The 23,401-nt window shown below is 43.0% G+C and overlaps 1 protein-coding gene across 2 annotated transcripts in view; it reads left to right on the forward strand.

Moving 5' to 3' along the window:
- HHAT (hedgehog acyltransferase) overlaps nucleotides 1–23,401 on the forward strand; it is a 329,885-nt gene that overhangs the window by 256,527 nt on the left and 49,957 nt on the right. For both annotated transcript variants that reach the window (XM_080824654.1, XM_080824653.1), the window contains exon 11: nucleotides 16,082–16,226. In XM_080824654.1, the coding sequence (XP_080680780.1) occupies nucleotides 16,082–16,226 (145 nt within the window). The remainder of the gene's footprint in view (nucleotides 1–16,081; nucleotides 16,227–23,401) is intronic.

Consider the following 23,401-nt stretch of genomic DNA (forward strand, 5'->3'; position numbering starts at 1 on the left):
CCATTCCTCTTGTGCATATGTCCTTGTCCTCAACAGCAACACCTTCTAATTCTCTAATTCAGTTGTTTCCAACATCTACCTCTGCCTTTCTAAAGTCTTTCTCTGATTTCTTCACTTATGAGTTATAAATATTAACTGCTTTCTACCTGAGGTTTTTGCATCTGAGATGTACTCTCAACTTCTAATAGAATAGCCTCTCTATTTTTGGCTAAATCAACATTTGCTGTTTACATTATTACCATGATGGTAAGTGTGGCTCACTGCCAAGCCAGTTGATAGACTATCATCGATCTTCCTTTTTAGTCACCTGTTTCCCCATCTCAGACTAAGAAAATCACCTTGCCTCTTTTTTTTTGATTAGGAGTTTACTATTACCACTTCTTTCCAAACTCCCCAATAAAACTGAAAATCCCTCAGAATAGTATTTTCCATGTAGTCAGATGTATTTGGAAATCTGTCAGCTTTCTTCTTTTCCTGGAGAACCTCTCCTGAAGCCCTTCCATCCTCCTGTCCCATCTGGATCATTTCCCTTTAGATAGGCGGTACAGCTGGTGTCCTGACATTTCCCTCCTCCTCTCTCCTGGGCTGAATCCCTGTGTCGTGGGCCCCAGAACTCCTTGTTTTCTCCCCTCCCTTCGATTTGGTGGAGAACATCCTTTAGTAGCTGCCTTAGAAAGGGACTGTGGGTGATATATTTTTTTTTGAGACCTTATAGTTCCCAAACTCTCTTTATTCTACCACCCCTTTGATCAATTATCTGAGCACTAAATTTTAAAGTTGAAAGGTAGTTTCTCCTGAAAATTTTGAAGTTGTAATTTGTCTTCTCATTTTTAGTTTTACTGTTGAGAAATGCCATTTTGATTTTTGATTCTTTGTGTGTAATTTCTCTCCAGAACCTAAATGAAATTATCTTTGGTATTCTGAAATGCTACTGTGCCTGTTGGCCCTGAGTTTAGAGTCACTCTAATGCAGTTTATTGATTTAAAAAACCCCTGTTATCACCTTCATTCATCGTGGGGTGCCAGTGGGGAAAGGGGGAAACCCCAAGGTCTGTACGCCCATTACCCAGATTTTTTTTTTTAAAGATTTTATTTATTTATTTGACAGGCAGAGATCACAAGTAGGCAGAGAGGCAGGCAGAGAGAGAGGGTAGGAGGCTCCCTGCTGAGCAGAGAGCCCAATGTGGGGCTCAATCCCAGGACCCCGGGATCATGACCTAAGCCAAAGGCAGAGGCTTTAACCCACTGAACCACCCAGGCACCCCAGAGAAGCAGGCAGAGAGAGAGGAGGAAGCAGGCTCCCTGCTGAGCGGAGAGCCTGATATATGGGGCTCAATCCCAGGACCCTGGGATCATGACCTGAGCTGAAGGCAGAGGCTCTAACCCACTGAGCCACCCATGCACCCCCATTACCCAGATTTTTAACCAACCTTCCTGTTTTCTTTCTCCATGGTTTACTGTTGCCATCTGTGGTATATGGTGTCTCTAATGGCTAGGCCTTCTGGGAATCTATCTGGTGTATGAATGACTCCTGACTCTGATATCTACTATCCAGGTGTCTCAGTCCTGCTAATTCCTCCATCTTCTCTCTATCTTATAAAAATGGGTTGATTTTGCTTTCTTGCTTTTCACTTCTATTCCATTCCTTGCCTGTGGTTTTATACCTTTTCAAATGTTTACTTGCTTTTTAATGGGGTTTTGAAAGGAGCAGAGATCTCTAATCTACTGTGTTTAACTAGTTGTCATAGAACAGTTTTCTGTGCTGTTGGCTGAGTCGTTTTGGAATGCTTTACCTGTTTGTCAGTTTTAGATTTTTAAATATCAAGTTTGCTTAAAAGCAGACCTTGCCCTAAGCTGTTGTTTTGTGTTTGAACAGATTATAGCTGAGGCCACATCTGTCACATTTTAGACTTATTTAGTAGTCTCAAGGGACCTCAGTACTACCTGGAGAGGGAGGTCCCCAGTGCCATGAACAGTCATAACTTGAATGTGATGGTCCTCTAGCTTCTCTCTTTCCACCCGTATGCCTTGACCCCGTACTTAAGGGAGATAGCCAGAGTCTAAGGTCATTAAATGGAAAGATTCCTAGATTTCCTTTTTTTATTCTTTTGTTCTTTTTTAATTAATTAATTTTTTAAAAAAATTTTATTTATTTGCCAGACAGAGAGAGAGAGTACACACAAGCAGGCAGAGAGGCAGGCAGAGGCAGCAAGAGAAGCAGGCTCCCTGCTGAGCAAGGAGCCCGATGCGGGACTCGATCCCAGGACCCTGGGATCATGACCTGAGCCGAAGGCAGCGGCTTAACCAACTGAGCCACCCAGGTGTCCCAATTCTTTTTTAATTTATGAAGTCAATCATGACCGTATGCTCTTGGAAAAAAAAACAAAACACAGATAAGACTGGAGTCTTCTAAGACAGCCACCCCCTCCCCAACAAACACACCTTGCTCTCTTTCTTCTTCCGTTGTTGTCAGATTTGAATATAGCCTTCCATACGTACCTTTACTACTGTGTGTGTGTGTGTTATAGTAAATATATAAATATTCTGAAATTTATGCTTTTTTTCCTCCTCATGGCATGTTTTGAAGATGTTTCTTTATTAGCATATGTAGATCTGCAAAATTGGACATGGTGTGGATATATAATGTATTTGACGATTCTTCTATTGTTGAAATTTTAGGTTGCCTCTCATTTTTTTCTTTTGCAAATGCAGCTGCTGTGGAGATGTCTAGATATGCCTCCTTGTACATATGTGTAAGTGTTTCTTTAGGGCAGATACCAAGAATAGAATAGAGTGGGAGTTGGCAAACTATGGCCCATGGGCCAAATCTGGTCTACTGCCTGTTTCTGTATGGCCTGCAACTAAGTGAGAATGGTTTTTATATCTTCAAACTGTTTAATTCAGTGGCCCATACTTCCCCAACTGATTTGAAAGATCATCTTTAATATATAGTAAATATCCAAATACACTTAAGTTCATTTTTAGGTTCAATTTTGTTGTATTGATCTACTTGATTCTTCCTATTTTAAGTGCTAGAGTTCTATAACATGTCTTGATTCCTGATTTGGAAAATCTCATGCCCCTTTTGGCTCTTTTTCCAAATCACATTGGCTGTTTTTGTACAGTGACTCTTCCATATGAGTCTTAGAATTAGGGAGGTTCCTCAGAACTCCTGGTATTTATATTGGAATTTGTTAGATTGGCATTAACTTGTAGCTTAAATTAGGTAGAGTTAATATGTCTATGATGCTGTCTTTCCAGTCATGAATTAGTTATGTATTCAAGTCTTCCCTTATGTTATTACATAATGATTTATCATTTCTCCTTAGAAGTCTTGGATACTTCTTTGTGGATTATTGCTTTTATATAGGAAAAATGAGGATTTTTGTTTTGAATTGGTCACTTTGCATCTGTCCTGTTTAAATCTTTTATTAGCTCTAGTAATTTGTCAATTGTTTCTTGTAAATTTTCTAGATTGATAGTCCTATCATCTACAAATAATGACAGTTTTGTCCTTGCCAACAGATTTAACCCTTGCTGCATTTAATTGTCTTGTTGTATTTACTGGGTCTTTCAGTACGATTTTGAGTGATAGAGGAGAAAATGTCTTTTTCTTGAAGCTAGTGGAAATACTTAATCTGGGTTTTGACATATTACCTTTATCAACCTAAAGAAGCTTACTCTTGGGACACCAGTGTGGCTCAGTCCTTTAAGTACCTGCCTTCGGTTCAGGTCATGATTCCAGGGTCCTGGGATCCAGTCCTGCATCAGGTTCCTTACTCAGTGGGGAGCCTGCTTCTCCCTCTGCCTGCTGCTCCTCCTGCTTGCGCTCTCTCTCTTTCTCTCTCTCTGTCAAATAAATAAAATTTTAAAAAAAGAAGCTTACTTTTTCTCTTACTATTTTTTAAAAATCATGAATGAATGTGCAGTTTCACCTAATATTTCTTTGGCATCTATTGAGTGATCATAAGACTATTCTCCTTTAATTATTTAATCTCATGAATTACATGAATCTCTAATATTTTTAATATTGAATCCCTCTCCCATTCCTGAGATGAATCTTACTTGATTGAGATAATTCTTTTAATCCTATATTCAATTTACAGTTATTTAACTTAGAATTTTTAAGGCAATGTGTAGAAGAAAGGTTAACTTACGGTTTTCTTTCCCTATGTTGGCTTTTTATCATTTTAGTATTGGGGTCATACTAGCATCATGAAATCAGTGAAAGCTTCCCATGGTTTTTTTTAATCGCCTAAAACAGTTTCCATGGAAATTGTCTTGCTCCTTGACAATTTCCTGGTAGAACTTGCTCATTAAGATCATCTGGGCAATTTTTCTTTGAGCATAGAGCTTTGACCACTGTTTCAATTCTTCTATGGTTATGTTTTTTTCAGGCCATCTACTTTTTCTATGAGAATTTTAGGTAATTTGTATTTCCTAAATACTTTATGTTTCTCAGTTATGTTATTAAATATATTGCCATATAATCTCCAAAGAGTTCTAAATCTCCTGTGTATTATTACCTCCTGTTGTTTATTTGACCTTGCTTTCTTAATTGATCATATTTGCTAGCATTTATTCATTTTATTATTCCTTCAATAAAAGTTTTTGGTTTACATTAATGATATTTTAAAAAATTTACTGATGTGTTAAGTTTTACAGGTTTTTTTGTTGCTAATTTATTTTATTCCATTGTTGGTGAGCATGGCCTTCATGATAACTTTTTAGAATATATTTGTCTTCCTTTACAGTATTAGTTTGTATTCAGTTTGATTATGATCTACTTGGTATGAAAATTACATGTATTCATTATTCCATATATCTGTCTGTGAGACAGGCCTAATAATTCTTTTACTGTGATAAATTATACATGACATAAAATTTACTGTTTTAACTATTTTTAAATGTACAATTCAAAGGCATTAAATTTACTCACAATGTTGTGTAGCCATTACCACCATCAATCTCCAGAACATTTTAATCATCCCAAACAGAAACTCTAAACCTATTAAGCAATAACTTCATATTATCTCCTTCCCCTAGCCCCCAGGAACCACTATTTTACTTTCTTTCTCTATGGATTTGATGATTCTAGGTGCCACATATAAGTGGAAGCATGTAGTTTTTTTTTATTTCTGACTTATCTCACTTAGCATAATGTCTTTATGATTCATCCATGTTGTAGTGTGCATCAGAATTTTTTGTCTTTTAAAGGCTGAATACTGTTCCATCCTATGTATACCACATTTTGTTTATCCATTCATCCACTGACAGACATTTAGGTTGTTTCCACCTTTTGTCTATTGTGAATACTACTGCAGTGAACACTGGTATACAAATATCTCTGTCTTTTGATTGGAGAGTTTAGTCCATTTACATTTTTAAAAAAGTTTTTATTTAAATTCCAGTTAACCCTGGTGGTGGGTATTAAGGAGGGCACTTATTGCATGGAGCACTGGATGTGGTGCATAAGCAATGAATTTTGGAACACACACACACAAAATTAAATTTAAAAAATTCCAGTTAACATCCAGTGTAATATTATTTTCAGGTGTACGATATAGTCATTCCACACTTCCATAAAACATTTAAAGTAATTATTGCTAGATATGGACTATTTCTATTTTGTTAATTGTTTCTGGTTTTTATCCCTCTGTTTCTCTCTTACTCTCTCTGTGATATGATAATTTTCTCTAGTGCTATGCTTTGATTCCTTTATCTTTTGTGTATCTGCTTTAGGTTTTTGCTTTGTGGTTACTATGATGCTTACAGAAAACATCTTGTAACAGTCTGTTTTAAGCCGATAACTTCCATTGCATGCAAAAGCTCAACATTTTTACACCCTCCCTTTCTATGTTTTTGATGTTACAGTTTACATCTTTTAGATTATCCATTAACTCATTTTTGTAGTTATTAGTATTTTTAGTACTTTTTCTTTTAACCTTTATATTAGATTTATAAATTATTTACTACCACCATTACAACATTAGAGTGTTCTGAATTTGTGTATTTACCTTTTTTCAGTACTTTTATATATTTTCCTATTACTAATTAGCATCCTTTTGTTTTAGCTTAAAAAATCCCTTTAACATTTATTATAAGGCTGGTTTAGTGGTGACGAACTCCTTCAGCTTTTGTTTGGAAAACTCATTATCTCTCCTTCATTCTGAAGGACAGCCCTGCTAGGTAGAGTATTCTTGGTTGGCTATGTTTTTCTTTAAGCATTTTAAATACATTGTGCCACTCCCTTCTGGCCTGTAAAGTTTCTGCTGAAAAATTTGCTGATAGTCTTATGAGGGTTCCCTTGTATGTAACAAATTGTTTTTCTTATGCTACATTTAAGAGTCTCTCCTTGTCTTTGACTTTTGACAATTTAATTATCATCTGTCTCTGTGTGGGTCTCTTTTGGTTTCTTATTTGGTACATTTTAGGCTTCCTAGATCTAGATGTCTGTTTCTTTCTCCAGATTAGGGAAGCTTTCAGTCATTATTATTATTATTATTATTATTTTTGACTAAGCTTTCTTCCCCTTTCAGTCTTCCCCTTTGTCTTCTGAGACCCCTGCAATATGTATATTGGCTGCTTGATGGTATCCATAAGTCCCTTAAACCATCTTAACTGTTTTCATTCTTTTTTCGTTTTCTATTCTGATTGGATAAATTCCACTGACCTATCTTTGAGTTTGCTGGTTATTTATTCCACTTGACCTAGTCTGTTTTTGAATCCCTCTGTTAAATTTTCAATTAAGTTATTGTATTATTAAGCTCTGTGATTTCTGTTCGGTACTTTCTGTCTCTTTTTTGAAATTCTCATTTTGTTGATATATTGCTCTCCTGGCTTTGGTGAGCATCTTTTTTTTTTTTTTAAGATTTTATTTATTTGACAGACAGAGATCACAAGTAGGCAGAGAAGCAGGCAGAGAGAGAGAGAGAGGAGGAAGCAGGATCTCTGTGGAGTAGAGAGCCTGATGTGGGTCTCAATCCCAAGACCCTGGGATCATGACCTGAGCCGAAGGCAGAGGCTTTAACCCACTGAGCCACCTAGGTGCCCCTTTGGTGAGCATCTTAATGACTATTATTTTAAACTCCGAATCAGGTAAAAATCACTTTTCCTTATGTTGTTAAGATCTGTTTCTGGCAGGGTGCCTGGGTGGCTCTATATAAAAATGCCATCTCTCCCAGTCTTAACAGAGTAGTGTTGTGTAGCAGATGAACCACATCAGTCAGCCTGGCCCGAGCTTCTAATTTTTATTTCAAACCTTTGTGATTGTCCAAGTTCAAGTCACCTTCTTTGTTCTTAGTGGCCCCCTTAGTTGAAGATGTGCTAAGACCTATTAGTATCCCATAGGGAAGGATCACAGTCAGCAACTTGATGCAGTATGATTAGAATCCAGATCCTCAAACAGCATCTGGGAGGGTATGTATTTAAACCCCTTTTCAGGGAAGAACTGGGAGATGGGAATTTTTTCCCGCTCACCCTGTGTCAGGACTTGTAGTATGGTCTCAGGAAAGTGCTCTTGTGCCCCTTAGGAACTGCTTGTTTGTTTACCACAGTCCTGTGGGACTTGTGAATGAAAGCCCCATTGGCTCTCAGAGCCAGGCCACTGGGGGACCTCTTTCTTGGACAGCAGCTGCAAAAGCTGGTGTACTGGTATGATTACAAGCTCCTTCCAGGGAGATACTGACAACTCAGAGTGAGCTGGAGGGAAAAGGTGAGGGAGGTTCTGTTAACTTCCTAGTGTCCTGGGAGTGTCACAGTCCTCCTTTAGCTGTGTGCTAAATTAGAAGCCTGACTCTCAGGCAGCAATTTTTTTTTTTTAAAGATTTATTTATCTTAGATAGAGCAAGAGAGAGCATGTAAGAATGGGGGGAGGGGCAGAGGAAGAGGGAGAGACAATCTCAAGCAACTCCCTGCTTGAACACGAAGCCCAATACTGGGCTGATCTCACAACCCTGAGATTATGACCTAAGCCAAATCAAGAATCTGATGCTCAACTGACAGAGCCACCCAGGCACCCCTCAGGCAGCAGCTTTTAAAGTATGTAGATAGACCCCTTTCAGAGAAAGACTGAGAGTTTTGCTTGCTCCCTCAGTGGTGAGCTCTAGGGGGCAGAGCTGCAACAAGTCCTCATGTGACCCTGAAGAACTCCTGCTTTGTTTGCTAGTCTTGCAGGTCTTGTGAACACAAGCACCTTTAGTTTACTGCCTATTCCTGTGGTAGGAGTTCTAAAATTTGGGGTGCTAGATGGGAGTTCAAAATTTTTGTTCCTCAGGAAGAAGCTTCGATTTGGGGTTTTCTCCCAGTTGTATGATGCTTGTGCTGAGGCTGGAGTTTATAGCAAGAGTGTGTCTCAGCTTTGCCTACCTGTTAAGATGTGGGTATTTTCTCATTTTCCTGATGTGTAGGAGTTGCTTTGTTGGTTTCTGGAGTTCTTGCAGTGTAAATTGCTCCATGTAAAACTGTACATTCAGTGCATCCATGGGAGGAAGAGGGGTGTAGGAGCCTTTCATGTTGCCATCTTGGTAGTCTCTCCTGTTCTAAGATTGTTTTGCCCATTTAGGTAATTTAAGATGAGTTTCCATATTAATTTTAAGATGAGTTTTTCTATTTTTGAAAAAATCATTAGGATTTTGACAGGTATTGCATTGAATCTATAGACAGCTTTGGGTAGTATTGTCATCTTAATAATATTAAGTATTCCATTCTATGAATATAGATGTCTTTCTATTTCTTCTTTAAGCAATATGTTGTAGTTTTCAGTATGTCTTTCCCTCCTTAGTTTAATTTATTCCTAAGTATTTTATTGTTTTTGATGTTATTGTGAATGGAATTGTTTTCCTAATCTACTTTTCAGATTGTTCATTGTTAGTGTGTAGAAGTGCAAATGATTTTTGCATGTTGATTTTTTATCTTGAAAGTTTGCCGAACTTTTTCGTTAGTTGTAGCAGTGTTTTGGGATGGTGGTCGTTTTTGTTTTTGTTTGTTTGTTTGTTTGTTTGTAGACTCTTTAGTGCTTTCTTTGTAAAAAGATCATTTCACTTGGAATCAGAGATAAGTTTTGCTTCTTCCTTTCCAATTTGGATGCTAGACCTATCAATTTTTATTCAGCTATTTTATATTCTTACTTTTGATCTTTTAGGTGTCATTTTCTGGGGGAACATGTTAAATCTCCTACTCTAATAGTGAATTCTAATTATTTTCTTTAAGTTCCAGTGTCATTTTAAGCCATACTGTTCTTGAAAATATTGAGATCCTGAAATTGACACTTGGTGAATATCTATCAACCATTACTAAAGGAACACAGGCACAAAGTTCTCGTTTTTGAAGTATTTAAAGTATTTAAAGAAATAAAAACATTTCTTGAAGATCTCCTTTGTATCTGGCACTGAAGAGACCAGTATCTTGAAGATTTCATTCTAGAGGAGGGGACACACATTGCTATGCGAAATATAGCAGGGAGCACGAAGACACTGAGTTAGCGGAATGTGTGAATGACTGTACTATATTTACTACTGTACTTTACCAGTGTCTGCCTAGGCCCACTTGCTTAATGTCTCTGCTCTTTAATTCCTCCTTTGTAAAATGGGAATAATTTTTCCTACTTAGGTAGCAATATAGGTTAAGCTCCTATATCTAAAACTTGTAGGTTGATGCTGTCTATCCCATGGGTTACAGAAACACAGAAAATGGGTGACTGACTCTGTCAGAGTTAGAGTAGCCACCATTAATCAAATACCAATTGTGAACTATGTATATGAGGAGTTTGAGCTTGCTCTGGGTGGCACAGTTCAAAAGTGGGGCCAGAACCTGAGCATCATTTGGGCTGGTCCGAAGCTGTTGGTCTCCTGAGCTGACATTGAGCTGGAGCTTGAAGAAAGAATTAGGAGGACACATTCTCAGTAGAGAAAACAGTTTCAGCAAAAGAAGTAATGTGTGAAGTAATTCTACAGAGATGTAAAAGTGTATGCCATGTTGGAAGAGCTGTGACTAGAGCTGAATAGAGTGTGTCATTAGTAAAGTAGTAGGAGTTAAGGTTGGAAAGTAAAATGAGCTCGTTTGTAAAAGGTCTTCTTTGGATTTTAGTCTGTAAGCAGTGAAGAACCACCAAAATATTTTGTGCAGTGGGGGAACATACTCAGTGTGCTTGATGAACCAGAGGAGGAAAGGCCAGGGTATAACATGCCAGCTAAGAAAGAGGCTTCTGCAAAACCCAGAGCAGAAACATGAGGACTAGAAGCGAGGGTATATCATTAGAAGAGCAAGAACACAGAGTAAGACAGTGCTGTTGGCCATTCCAGAACTTTTAGCAGGACCCTGTCTCCTCAAATATGGCTTAAGTTCTCTGATTATACCAAGAGCCAATTTGCTTAGTTATTAAAGTCCTCTGAAATCCCTTCATATGCCATGTGGATTTAGATGCCAGATTATAGCCTCTGCTGTTTTTAACCAGGCAGGGTATCTAAACTATGGAGCAGGTGACTCGTCCATGTGAGCAAAACTGGCTTTGTCTTTATCACTGCAGTATTTGATTCTATCTCAGGAACATGCATTGCTTAGATTCAGGAGTAGAGATTGGAAAATTTAACTTCACTGGTATATTTTGAAGCTCTATACACTTACAAGAAGGAAGGAGGTGTTGCTTTTGAGTGCCTTCATGTATTCATTTGGCTTGGATAATAGGATGCAATGGAACATTAAGAAAGTCAGGAGATTCTGTAACTTTTCTGGGTGAAGAGAGAAACAGGTGTTAAGTAATTGCTGAGCACAGAGAGTATGCATGGGTCTTAGGTGAAACAGAGTGAAGGACAGAGCTCACCATGCTGGGGGCAGCATGAGAGAGAGGGGTTATTCGTGAAACATGACTTCTAAATGGAAATGACCAAGTGCCTTGGCAAAGGGAGCAAGGGAGCAGTGTCCTGGTGGGTTGGTACAGGATGGGACAGGAGTTCAAGTCTTCCTTCTGAGTGTTTTTGCTCTGGCCACCCTTCTCTTTCGTAAGAGCTGTAATTGTTTCTTTGGTTGTCTTTGGTTTCATCTTTACAGCCTATGGGGTGTCTACCCTCATTTGCTCCTCCTGGTCTCCCCCAGTATCCCCCTTTCCATTTCCTCGTTCATCCTTTCTTACCCTCTGGTTACCATTTTTATTAGAAAATGAAAGTTTTCAGTGATTGTATGGAAGAACTGTGTCCAGCTGCTCAAACCCACCCAATTGCTTTTTTTTTTTTTAGCTTTTCCCCATTTAAAAATAAACAGTATCAGGTCCCACTTGCCAAGCCTTTGTCAGTCTCCAGCAGCCATTCCTCCAGCCCATCTGCTCCCCCAGATGCTCAGCCTGTCCCCTCCTCCCAGTTCGGCCCCACATGCAGTCCCTCTGTGGATGAGTGTGGGACCCGCCTCGCACAGCAGCCTGCAGTCCCACCGCGCCCTCCGTCTCCCACCCTTGCCCACCTTCTGAGAGTAACTTCAGATTCCATGGACCACACCACGCCAGCACCCAGCTTGTTTGCCCCAGCCTAAGTCCTCTGATTTCCAGGGACAGGATGCTGACTGGAAAAGAGAGAGGAGTTGCCATAGAGATAAGAATAAACACAGGAGCTGACACCTCACAGCAGGAAATACAAACTAGTTTGACAATTTAGTTCTGCCCTAAGGTTTACTTTGTTTGGGTCAGTTCCTCACCTTTGGTAGCCAGTGTCTCAGAGAGAAGTTTAAAGTGCTGCTAGACTGTCCTTATACAGCATTCCCACATCCCACCTCTTGTTTCTTCCATCAGAGACCCCAAACTCAGACAGGAATTAGAGGTCCACTCTGCGCCTGCACTTCCAGGTGTTCTAAAGGGCTTGCTGTATCCAGGCCCAAAATCCAGTACCTTCTCTTGGGACTGAAGAATGGGTTATAGCAACATTAACATGGAGTAACTCCCCCCCGCCTTTCATTGAAGTCAAAGTCCCTGAGGGAGAACTGGTCACCCCAGCATGGGAGGCCATACTTTCTGACCTGCTCCACCTCCCATTTTTCCTCTTTCCTCTGGGTGTGAGTGGTGTGAGGGAGACGAGCTTTGGAACTGGGGCTACACCTTGCCCATCTGTGGTCAGAAGCACAGGAGCTCCTCCTCAAGTTTGAAGCTGGGGATAGTGGGTGGGCTGGGGTGGGGGTGGTTGGCTCACACTGGGGCACTGTAAAGAGCACTTTCCCTGCCCTGGAATGGCTTTTTATGGGCCCCAGAGGAAAGGGAGCACATTTTTAGCATTGCTACTAATGAGGAAGTGAGGTGCTCTGTCCCCATAGAGCAAGAGGGAAGTTGGCTTTATAGTGAATGTAGAACCAAACATTTCACCCACACTCAAGAGGCACTATTGACATTCTAGGCTGGACAGTTCTGTCTCACACTTGGCATGCCATAATTTTGATGTCCTTGGGATGACTAAAAGTTCTCAGCAAGTTCTAAATATCCCCTGGGACCATGCGCTTCCCAGTTTTTTGCTGCTGGGGTATCAGACTGCCACTTTATCTGTCTTCTGGGAAGGGGACCATGACCAGACCAGAGTTCTTTTTTATTCTATTATATTTGTGTTAAAATCAACATCTGTTTACTGACCATTGCCTTATCTGGTCAATTGGCAATTCTTTTTATGCCTGATGACTCTTCATTGTACACTGACTTATTTCCCTATTTGGTTCACAGTCCCTCACATAAGTTTTCCTACCAAGGGGGACTTTAAGCACCCCAGCCATGGCTAACATGGTCGCTGCACGCTGCACATAGGACAGACAGCCTGTATCCTAGATGTGAAGGACCGCAGGAGTGACGACAATTGCCACAGGATGGCAGAGGAGAGTGTATACAAGAAATCAAGACTTTAAGTGGGATCCTTGGCCCTATGTCCTTAGACATTCAGAAAGTTGTATTTATTGATGGATTTTGTCTTGCCCATGTGACTTTTTCCCTCCTAACACCCCTATGTATGGAACCTAAATCTAGAGTGTAAACAAAGCCAGATGGTTCCCAACGTAGAGGGAGAGCCTCAGTGTCAAAACTGCCACTTTCCGTGGTGCATCCAGGGAATTCAAAGAGGAGATACGAATTATAGCTGGGATTCATGTCCCCTTTGCTATTAATATTAATCATGGGTTATCCCCACAGCCCCCCCCCCTTTTTTTTTTTGCTCCTAGTGGCCTATCATTATGCTTTGCCACTGATTCACAATGAAGAGAAGTAATGCTCAGTCGCGTTTGCTGCTTGTTGGCAAGGCTGATTTGGTCAGTTCAGAGGATGGGGCTATTAGTTAAATCAGGATTTTGAATTTTCTTTATCATCACCTACTTTGTCTCCCATCTGCTCACCCTAGGGGTAATCAAGAACTGCCTGTGAGCATCTTGATTTCTCCTTTATATCTTTCTAGTTCATTGATTCCAACAGCCTACGCCTTTAATGTTCTTGCTTAGTTTTTACAGAATTAACTCTTTATAAAAGTTGAATTGTAGTCCTTTGTTTCTGATTTAGATGTCCTCCCTTGTCTGTGAGATCAGAGGCTCCTTCATATTTGCTATTATTTTGGCTTCTTTTCCTAAGTAGAAATCGCAATTTATTGAATCATGTAGCCAAGTAATCACAGAAGCAAAGGAAGTCCCGTTGCAACTAGGGCCTCTGGTGCTGGAAAGAGGAGCTCTGTGTCTCATGCACTCATTCTCCCCTTTGCCTCCTCCCTTGCTCTGCCCCTTGCCTCTCAGCTCTTCCTCCAACTAGCCTGGCTCTTGCCCCACACCAGGTCACCTGGCACCACAACCCTGCTTAGAAGTCCAGTGCGAAGAGTGTTTTCCTCTCTCAGTATCTCTCAGTTGATTATTTAATAATTATTGTAATCATTTCCTGTAGAAGGAGAACCACTCTGAGTTTAACCAAGCTGTGTGCATTCTCTGTCATTGACATTAATATGGAAAAGATTGTGTGGGGCCTCTGAATTCCCCTAACAGGATGTAAGGTTGGACGACATGGATGGGGTTAGAATAGAGGTGGTAGAACATCTGATTCACCGGGTACCTTAGAAATCAAACGTGTTATCAGTGGTCCTGTACATGGAGAGAATTATTTGGATGCAGTTATTCCAATTACAGCAATTTATATTTTCATGATTTATTATTCTGGACTTCTCCCCCCGCCGCCATCTCCCTGCTTATTCTCACCCTGCCTCCCCAGTTACTGCTAATTGAGTCAGTAATACCCAGAAAATGTCTTCTCCTGCTCTAAGATGCAGAAACCAGTGGATTAATGTCTCCTTATTCTCAGAGGTGAAGAGGGCTGAGTTACAAGCCTGCATCCCCATTTCTCTTTCATTACCAGTTTTTATACCGTGTAGCTATCTTTTATCTGGTCTGGCTTGACAGCATCTCCTGTACGTGCTTGTGGCCTCTTAGGACAAGGGAGAGACTAGAGGTCATCTTATCTGGTAGCCTCTACCCAGGGGCATGTCAGCATCACCTGAGAGTTTTCCAGAATAATCATGTCCAAGCAGATGACTCAGTCAGTGCCCATGACACAGCTCATCCATGAGAAGGCCACCCTGTCACATATGGTGGCAGTAAAACGCTCTGAGGTGATGCTGGAAGAGAATGTCATGGGTGGGGATGTGTGTGGTAGCAGTGGCGTCTCTGCACAGAGAACAGAAGCTGCGACTGGTGGGAGAGAGAAAAGGAGGGGGGTCAGAAATTCATTTATTCAGGTTTCCAGAGGACACTGACCAAGATTTACACAAGTGGCCCCAGACGGTGGGGTTGCCGGAACTAAGTAAGCCCCCTCCTGGAGACACCCTCAGCTTAATCCTTTTTGCCCATTAGGAATTTGGGTAATTCACCTTTCTGTTCATTTTTAAAGGTGTATTTATTTATTTGAGAGACAGCGTGTAGATGCTGGGAGAGGAGGGGCAGAGGGAGCGAGAGAGAGAGAGAGAATCTAGCAGAACCCCACCCCCCCCCCAACGCCCCGAGCATGGCGGAACTGGATCTTACAACACTGAGATCGTGACCTGACCTGAAGCCAAGAGTTTCAGTTTTGGTTTCAACTGACTGAGCCATCCAGGTGCTCCCAGATTCTTATTTGTAGTTGGAGCACAGCTGAAATCAGGATGCAAGTGACCCCAGAGACGTGTAAGTTTCAGGAAGATACTCAGGAACGATCACTGGACTCTTAGCTCCCTCTTTTCCCCCTGTCTTTGGATCAGATTGAGGCATTTGTCAGAAACCCTGGGGCCCTTCAGCCTGGTGGTTGCGCTGTACCTGGTTCTCAGGCTGCTTGTGCAGGCCCAGAGGACAGTGCCTGGGGTATACTGGCGATGCTCACATGCTCTGGGTGCAGCACTACGATCTCCCGCTACGTTCACATGCTCTGGGTGCAGCACTACGATCTTCTGCTGCCAGGGCCAGCAGAACAGTCAGTGCTGAGAAATTAAGGCTTGGCTTGCTTTATGCAATCCCCAAGAAGACATTAAAAGGGGAGGAAAAAATACAGTGAAGACCTCAGATGGATGAGCAGAGTTCTTTACCGTTGGTGTTGGAAGCCTCCTCTCCAATTCCTGCATATTCGGATGCTGTGGCAGGTTCTCTCCCCGTGGGCCGTGTCCCCTGAGCTCTGATTCCAGGAAGGACAGTGGCTTGTGCTGATTCTCCTGCACCCTTGCGATGGTGGGTTGGATTGACAGGGTGGCTTCCCAGAAGATCACCCTGATCTTGACCTCATGACAGGGAGTTGTGCAGGTTGTCAGGGAACATTCCTGGCCCTGCAGGTCCGCACACAGAGAACATGTGGAGGCATTGCAGCCACATCTGAGCTAGCTTCAGTGCTTGTGTCACACATGTCAGGGGGGAGCCCGTTGGGCAGGAGGAAGAACAAGTTGGGGGTGTGTCGCCACTTTCCTTAGACCAGAGTGTGCCTGTCACAGGAATAGAGGTTTTAAGAACAGCTGAAGACACGGGCTTGCTTGGGCTCTGGGTTGGGTATCCTGGGCAGGTGCCTGAGGGCTGGGAGGCACCTCAGCACTGCTTTCCTGCCCCTGCGATGAGGCACTTCCTGTCTTTTCCCGCAGGTTCAGTTCTTCTCCCCACAAGCCCGCCGTCGATTTCACGCCGCCCTTGCATCTTGTTCTACCTCCATGCTGATCCTGTCCAACCTGGTGTTTCTTGGGGGCAGCCAAGTGGGAAAAATCTACTGGAACAGGATCTTCGTACAAGGTAAGTTGCCCAATGGCACTGTTTTTGTCCATTTCTTGTTTCCTGTGTATGCTGTTGGTACCTTGAATGAGTTGAGGGGGAAGTGTTATTTGTTCTGTTCATGGTATGTGACCCTTGAAATACAAACCAGAAACAATGCCCTGTGTTGAGCTGTGTCTTTCAGGGTCCCCTCCTTTGCTGTACCTCTTATCTATCACATGCGACAGTGAACTTGAAAAGGTACTGTCCCAACTCTCCCAAACTCTACCTTTGCCTTCTGCTAAGTTACTCCTCTGGTTTTCTTTTGTTTTGTTTTTAAAGACTTTATTTATTTATTTGACACAGAGAGAGAGAGATCACAAGTAGGCAGAGAGGCAGGGAGAGAGAGAGGAAGGGAAATAGGCTCCCTGCTGAGCAGAGAGCCCGATGTGGGACTCGATCCCAGGACCCTGAGATCATGACCTAAGCTGAAGGCAGAGGCTTAACCCACTGAGCCACCCAGGCGCCCCACTCCTCTGGTTTTTAAAATGTCTCCAATCTTCCTTCCTCATCATCCCAGCCTTCAGTATACTGCAGAGTCCAACCTTGATTCATTTCCACTCTGAGCGTCCTGCCAGGGAAGGTCCTAGAAGTCCCGCTGCTCCCTTGTAGCTGTGGCCATGGCACCTGGGTTTGCCATGGCTCTTTGTTGTGGATGTTTCTGTCTGAGCGCTGGGATGCCAGCAGTAGTGGTCAGCCTCATGTTTACTGTGCATTAGGTGGCATGTCCCAGTGTCTACAGCAAAGCCACACCGGCAGCAGGTCAAATGCTAGTCTCTGGGAATTGCTATGAAAACTGCATTCAGAATCAAGCATCATTGATTGATGGGCCCCACTTCCCTCGGGCTGGAGCTAGGAGTTCTATCACAGCCTTAGAAGAATCGGGAAAGTGGGAGCTGCTGGTATGCACGTTGGCAGTTCACTGGTGGTGAAAATCAAAGGTTCCCTGTTCTGTTTCCTTGCCCAGTGGTGGGGTTTTGCGCCTCCGGTTTGTGAAGTTTTGCCAAACAGTGGTGACGTGACTACATGGCCAGGTTATTGTCTCTATATCTGGGTCCCTGAGGGGTTGGCGGTGCTTTCACTGCATCTTTTCTCATACCGGATGTAACCCTGGTATAGCTGCATGATGCCATGCTCCAGAATGCCACGTCACAAGTCTGAAGCGTGGCAGCTAGGGGGAGCCAGGCTTATGGAGGTCACGGGAGAGCCCCCATCCGCTTTCCTCATCATCACAAACCTCTCTTTGATCTTGCCTTCTGAGAAATGTCTTAGCCAGTGGTTCCTAAAGAGGAACCACTTTTTTTTTTTTTAAGATTTTATTTATTTGACAGGCAGAGATCACAAGTAGAGAGGCAGGCAGAGACAGAGGGGGAAGCAGGCTCCCCACTGAGCAGAGAGCCCAGTTCGGGGCTCGATCCCAGGACCCTGAGATCATGACCTGAGCCGAAGACAGAGGTTTTTTGTTGTTGTTGTTGTTGTTTTTAAATATTTTATTTATTTGACAGACAGAGATCACAAGTAGGCAGGGAGGCAGGCAGAGAGAGAAGGGGGAAGCAGGCTCCCTGCGGAGCAGAGAGCCCGATGCGGAGCTTGATCCCAGGGCCCTGGGATCATGACCTGAGCCGAAGGCAGAGGCTTTAACCCACTGAGCCACCCAGGCGCCCCCGAAGACAGAGGTTTTGACCCACTGAGCCATCCAGGTGTCCCAACAATGTGCTTTTTAAGTGGAACCCTTCCTTTAATAAAGATGGAAGCTAATGGGTGCAGAAGAGCTGAAGATTAAAAAACACTCCTCATCATGGGCGATGGTGTCTTACTTTTCTTGCCTCCCCCAATGTAGCATGATGCCAAGAACACTGTGACTTGGGGGAAAATGCTGACTTGGGGTTTGCTGGTCACATGAGCAAGAAGGCTCCAGTCTTTGCTTCAGGAAATCGAACATCAGGTGTTTGCTACTTCCAAGGCACTGAGACTAGAGAATTAAAAGTGAAGCACACACATGTAGGAGCCAACGTGCAAACAGAAACATGTCCACAGACTGAGGTAGCTGTTGTGCTGCATATGTGAGTGAATTGCTAGAGGTCACAAGACAAAGTGGCTGCCTTCCCACAAAGGTTGGATCTCACAGAAGAGGTGGCATTGGAATTGGAAGTTTGTTTTTTGTTTTTAAGATTTTATTTATTTGACAGAGAGAGCACAAGCAGGGAGAGCAGCAGGCAGAGGGAGAGGGAGAAGCAGGCTCTCTACTGAGCTGGGAGCCCGATGCAGGGCTCAATCCCAGGACCCTGGGATCATGACCAGAGCCGAAGGCAGACGCTTAACTGACTGAGCCACACAGGTGCCCCTGGAATTGGAGTTTTGAGCATTAAGTAGGAACTTTCCAGGTGGAGAAGGCAGGTATATGGGGGTAATTAGCACTAGCTGCTCTGTCAGGTCGTTCTAAACTCTCAGGGTTTTTTCCCCCACGGAATTTTGTTCTTCTCACTGTTCAGTGCAGGTCCAGTGGCTTTTTCTAGGCAGTGACTCCAGGACCTAGTATGTTTCTATTTGATTCTTTGCTGTCTTGACCTGGCCTAAGGGAAGGGATGAGAACACACAAGAACACACAAGTGCACAAGTGCCACACAAGATTTCTGCTCATGTTCCACTGGCTAGAATGAGTCATGTGACCAAAAAAGTGCAGGGTCGCAAGATGTGGGGAAGTACACAGATATTAGTAGGTTATGGCCCAGGAGGAGAGGGGACATGGGGCAACTTGGAGGTGCCCAAGAGGCAGTTAAAAATGTGAGTTAGACTATGAAAAACAGCATAGAGTTTCATCAAAAAATTAAAATAGAGATACCATATGATCCACTACTGGAAATTTACCCAAAGAAAATGAAAACACTAGTTGGAAAAGATAGGTGTACCCCTGTGTTCATGGCAGCATTATTTACAACCGCCAAGATATGGAAGTGACCTAAGTGTCCATCAATAGATGGTTGGATAAAAAAATACAGTACATATACACAATGGAATATTACTCGGCCATAAAAAGTCATCTTTTTATTTACGACATGGATGGACTTAGGGTATCATGTGAGGTGAAATACTCAGACAAAGAAGGGCAAATACCATGAGATTTCACTTATATGTAGAATCTGAAAACAAAACAAAACAAAACCAGAAATAGACTTGTAAATGCAGAGAACAAACTGGTGGTTGCCACAGGGGAAAGGGGTGTGGGGGATGGGCAAAATAGGTGATGGGAATTAAGAAATCCAGACTTTCAGTTATGAAATAAGTAAGTCACAAAGATGAAAAGCATAGCACAGGAAGCACAGTTAATATATATTATAATAACGTCATATGGAGGCCGACAGTAACTATACTTATTGTGGTGAACACAGCATAGTGTACAGAATTGTTGAATGACTGTGTTGTGCATCTGAAACTAATATAACATTGTATGTCAACTATACTTCCATAATATCTTTTTTTAAATGTGAGTTGCAGTTGGAGAGGGTGGAACTAAGAGTTGTGGGAGTCACGGGCATAACGGCAGGTGAGGTCATGGGAGTGGATACAGTTAGGCAGGGAGCAGGCACAGAGTGAGAAGGGAGCAGGGTGGAAGATGGCTCCTGGGCATGCTGGCCTTTATAGGGGCAGAGGAGAGATGGCAGCTGGAAGATGTTTTTTCTGTTTCTCAAAGGCATCAAGATTGAAGCATGATTTGCCCTGCACTCTGTGGAGCTAACAGCTGGCACACAGGGTTCAGGGCTCTGACAAAACCTGTGTGCTTCGGCCAAGGGGGTCCTGCTGTGGCCCATGACTGGATCTATGCTGTATCCTTAGAGCCAGGGGCCTGAGCCCTGGAGACCAAATTTCCAAATATGGAGAGCTCTAGGGAAGCATTTTTCTCTGGGTTCTCAGGCCAGGGAAGCTCAACTTAGGAGGCATTTAGTGTATCAGAGGTTCTTTCAGTCAGCCTGGTCCCGTCTTCATTAGTCAGTCCCCCGGGCCCCCTGAGTCAGGGAATGTCTCCTGGGGATTTGACAGTTGCCTCGTTTGTCTGTTCCCCACCATGGGTCTTTGTCTCTGAGTGAATTTCAGTATCTCCTGGAGGAAAGTAAACCAGATGATGCCAAATCCCCCATCCTTGAGGACTCTAGGTTTCTCTTCATAATCAATTTGATTGACTTGATAGAAGAGTAGTATGAATATTCATATTTGGGCACGAAAAATTCTAATGAGCTTATAGGATGCTTGCTCATACTCTGCTGGGGGTGTTAGACCAGTTTTCTAAAATTAAAAAAAAAAAAATCTGAATTCTGAAACTCCTCTGGTCCCAGCGGTTTTGGATATGGGATTACTGTACTGTACATGTAGCTGCTGATGAATGACTCAGGTCTTTAACAGCCTGGTTGTCTGTGGCCTCTTCCTTCAGCCACATGGAGCCTGCTGGTCCAAGACCCATGTCTGCTTGCTGAGGAACATGCAGTGGAGTGAGTGAGGGGAGAGTTCAAGCTCATATGAGATTCCCAGGTTTAATGGGAAGGCAGCCGTCCCTGGGGGTAGTCAGCCCGGTCCCTGTGCACCTTGATCCTTGATGGACTGGGACCTGCTGCAATGACAGGAGCTGGTAGCAGGTGTCCTATCAGCTCTTGCCTTGGTGAGTCCTGGAAGAACTGAGAGGGGACAGCCAGGTGTCTGAGGCTAGGGCTTATAGAAGAGATTGTGAATTCCACCCCCTCCCACACAGTGGAGGGGCTGAGAGGATATCAAAGGGCTAGTTCTCACGGATGCTGAGGGGGCTAGTTCTCAGGGAACCTCTTTACTGTACCACTGATATCCCTGGAAGCATCTCATGAGTAGCCTGAAGGAGTTGTCTTCAGTTCACTCTCTCCCTACCTTGGTGCAGCTCTGTTTGCTTAAAGGTACAAAGCTTGTCTTAGTAGCGTATGTAAACATCTCTAGCCTGTTCTCTATGGGACTGGTGAGAGCAGGCTGAAAAACCAGACCCTTTCCTTTCTGCTGCGCATACTGCCCCGCTGCCCAGAACAGTGGACCATGCCAGCCAAGGGTTGGGAATGCTGAGCGGCCTTTTGAGGGCTCTGGGATGCATCACACACAAATTGTTATCAAGTGTTTTCTCTGCTGCAGAGGTTGGAGAAGTAATGTTCAATTAATTGTGGAAGATAAGAATCTCTATGTTTGCCTTTAAATAAAAAAGTCCCAAACTTGTGTTATTGAAATTTACTTCTGGCAGCTTGAGGAATGTGAATGTCTGGGCCTCAGATATTTAAGGAGCTTAGTTGGCTCAAGGGATCTGAGAAGGATGTGGTCTGGGGATTTTGTCCCTAGGCCTGCTCTTGGAGGGACCCCACTGTGTGATGCTTTGTGGAGGCAAACTCAGGTTGCTTCTTTCAAAAGCATTTGTTGATGGAAAAGAGTGCTCTCGTGTCTGCCTGAAATCCTTGATGTTGAAATACAAGTTTATCTTTTGAACAAGCAGATGATGACAGCTTTATAACTCAGAAATATCAGTGAGTTATAACTCCTAAGTCTGTAAGATCAAGTTCTATAAACCGGTTGTGTATCAAGCATCCTCGCTGTGCCCTATAGTCCTGTGACAGCAGGGGAGAAAAGGTGTTCAGCAGGGATCAGTAGACATTGGGAATATATCTGGCTTTGAGGAGGCCGTGGGCTTTATCAGTGTTGTTTGGGTGCAGGGTAGTGTTCCTTCCGGAGGGACCATCCACTTTTCTTAGCAGTAGACATGGGCTCTATAAAAAAGGGACTTAATCATTTCCCAAGAAGTGGGTTTTGCAGTGCTAGGAGTTTGGTAGAGGCATGGCATCCGCTGAACATTCTGCCTGACTCCTCGTTACACACACACACACACACACACACACATTTACACTCACACACTCCCTCCTTTTGTTGCCTGATCTAGTTAGGCAAACTCCATCTCAGCACTTAGTTCCCAGAGTGGCCCTGTGCCAAGGCAAGGAGAATTTGGTTCTTTCCCCTCTAGATTGCAATGAGAGAGGAACTAGTAATTTTTTTCTTTTTTTGGAACTAGTAATTTTTTAATGCAGGTCAGAACCTTTACACTCCCCATATTCACTTATTGTTTCTAGCTGAGAGAAGAGAAAGTATATTTTCTTCCTGATTACTAGCTTGTCCAGGCAGTTTATTTGTCTCCTGACTCAAATGACTCTGGACAGGCATTTTATTTAAAGCTGAACTGGGGTATCGCACTGGAAACTCAGGAAGGCTGTGGTTAAATAGACGCTCATTCCCCTCACATCTTGTTAAGTTCTTGGGACTAAAATTTCATTTTTGATGAGAGAAGACGGGGCAGTCATCAGCGTCTCAGGGGCCTTCCCCTGTGATTACGTTGTCTTGCTATCTTTAGTAGCCTTTACCTTCACAGGGAGTTTCTTTTGCTCCAGTGGATTCTGCTTCTGCCTCACTGGATCCCCTGCAAGTTCTAGAAGAGTTAGAGGAGTAGGAGCTTCCCGCCCACTGTACTAGTGGTACACTTGATACGTAGATACACGTTGTACGGTTTATCCTTGGTTGCACAGTGGTCCATTTATGGCCATTCTTGGAATCTGAATTTCAAGACTTTCAGAGGTCTTGGTTTCTTTCTTTCCCTTCCTTCCTTCCTTCTTCCCTTCTTTCTTTCCTTCCTCTCTCTCTCTTTCTTTCTTGGTTTTATTTATTTATTTTTCAGAGAGAGAGAGAGCACAAGCAAGGGGAGTGCCAGGCAGCGGGAGAAGCAGGCTCCCCGCTGAGCAGAGAGCCCGATGTGGGACTCGATCCCAGGACCCTGGGATCATGACCTGAGCAAAAGGCAGGTGCTTAACTGACTGGGCCACCAGGCGCCCCAGAGGTCTTAGTTTCTTCTTTACTCTGTGCCATGTGGTCACCCAGATGGCTTGGGCAGGGGTACTTCAGGCCAAGTCACTAGGTTAAGGACACAAGAAATAGTGAGTGGGCGTTCTTATCCAGCAGTCCTCCTGGGGTTAGTTAAAGCGGAGGGAATTTCTAAAATATCTAGGAAGGAATTTCAATCATAGTACATTTAAATAGTACTTTCTGTGAGGTTGTAGGAAACTTTTTCCTGTTAACTAGGAGTTTCTGTGAATTCATTTGGAAAGAGTTTTATG

The sequence above is a fragment of the Martes martes genome (genome assembly GCF_963455335.1).
Source record: "Martes martes genome assembly, chromosome: 15".
NCBI lineage: Eukaryota > Metazoa > Chordata > Mammalia > Carnivora > Mustelidae > Martes > Martes martes.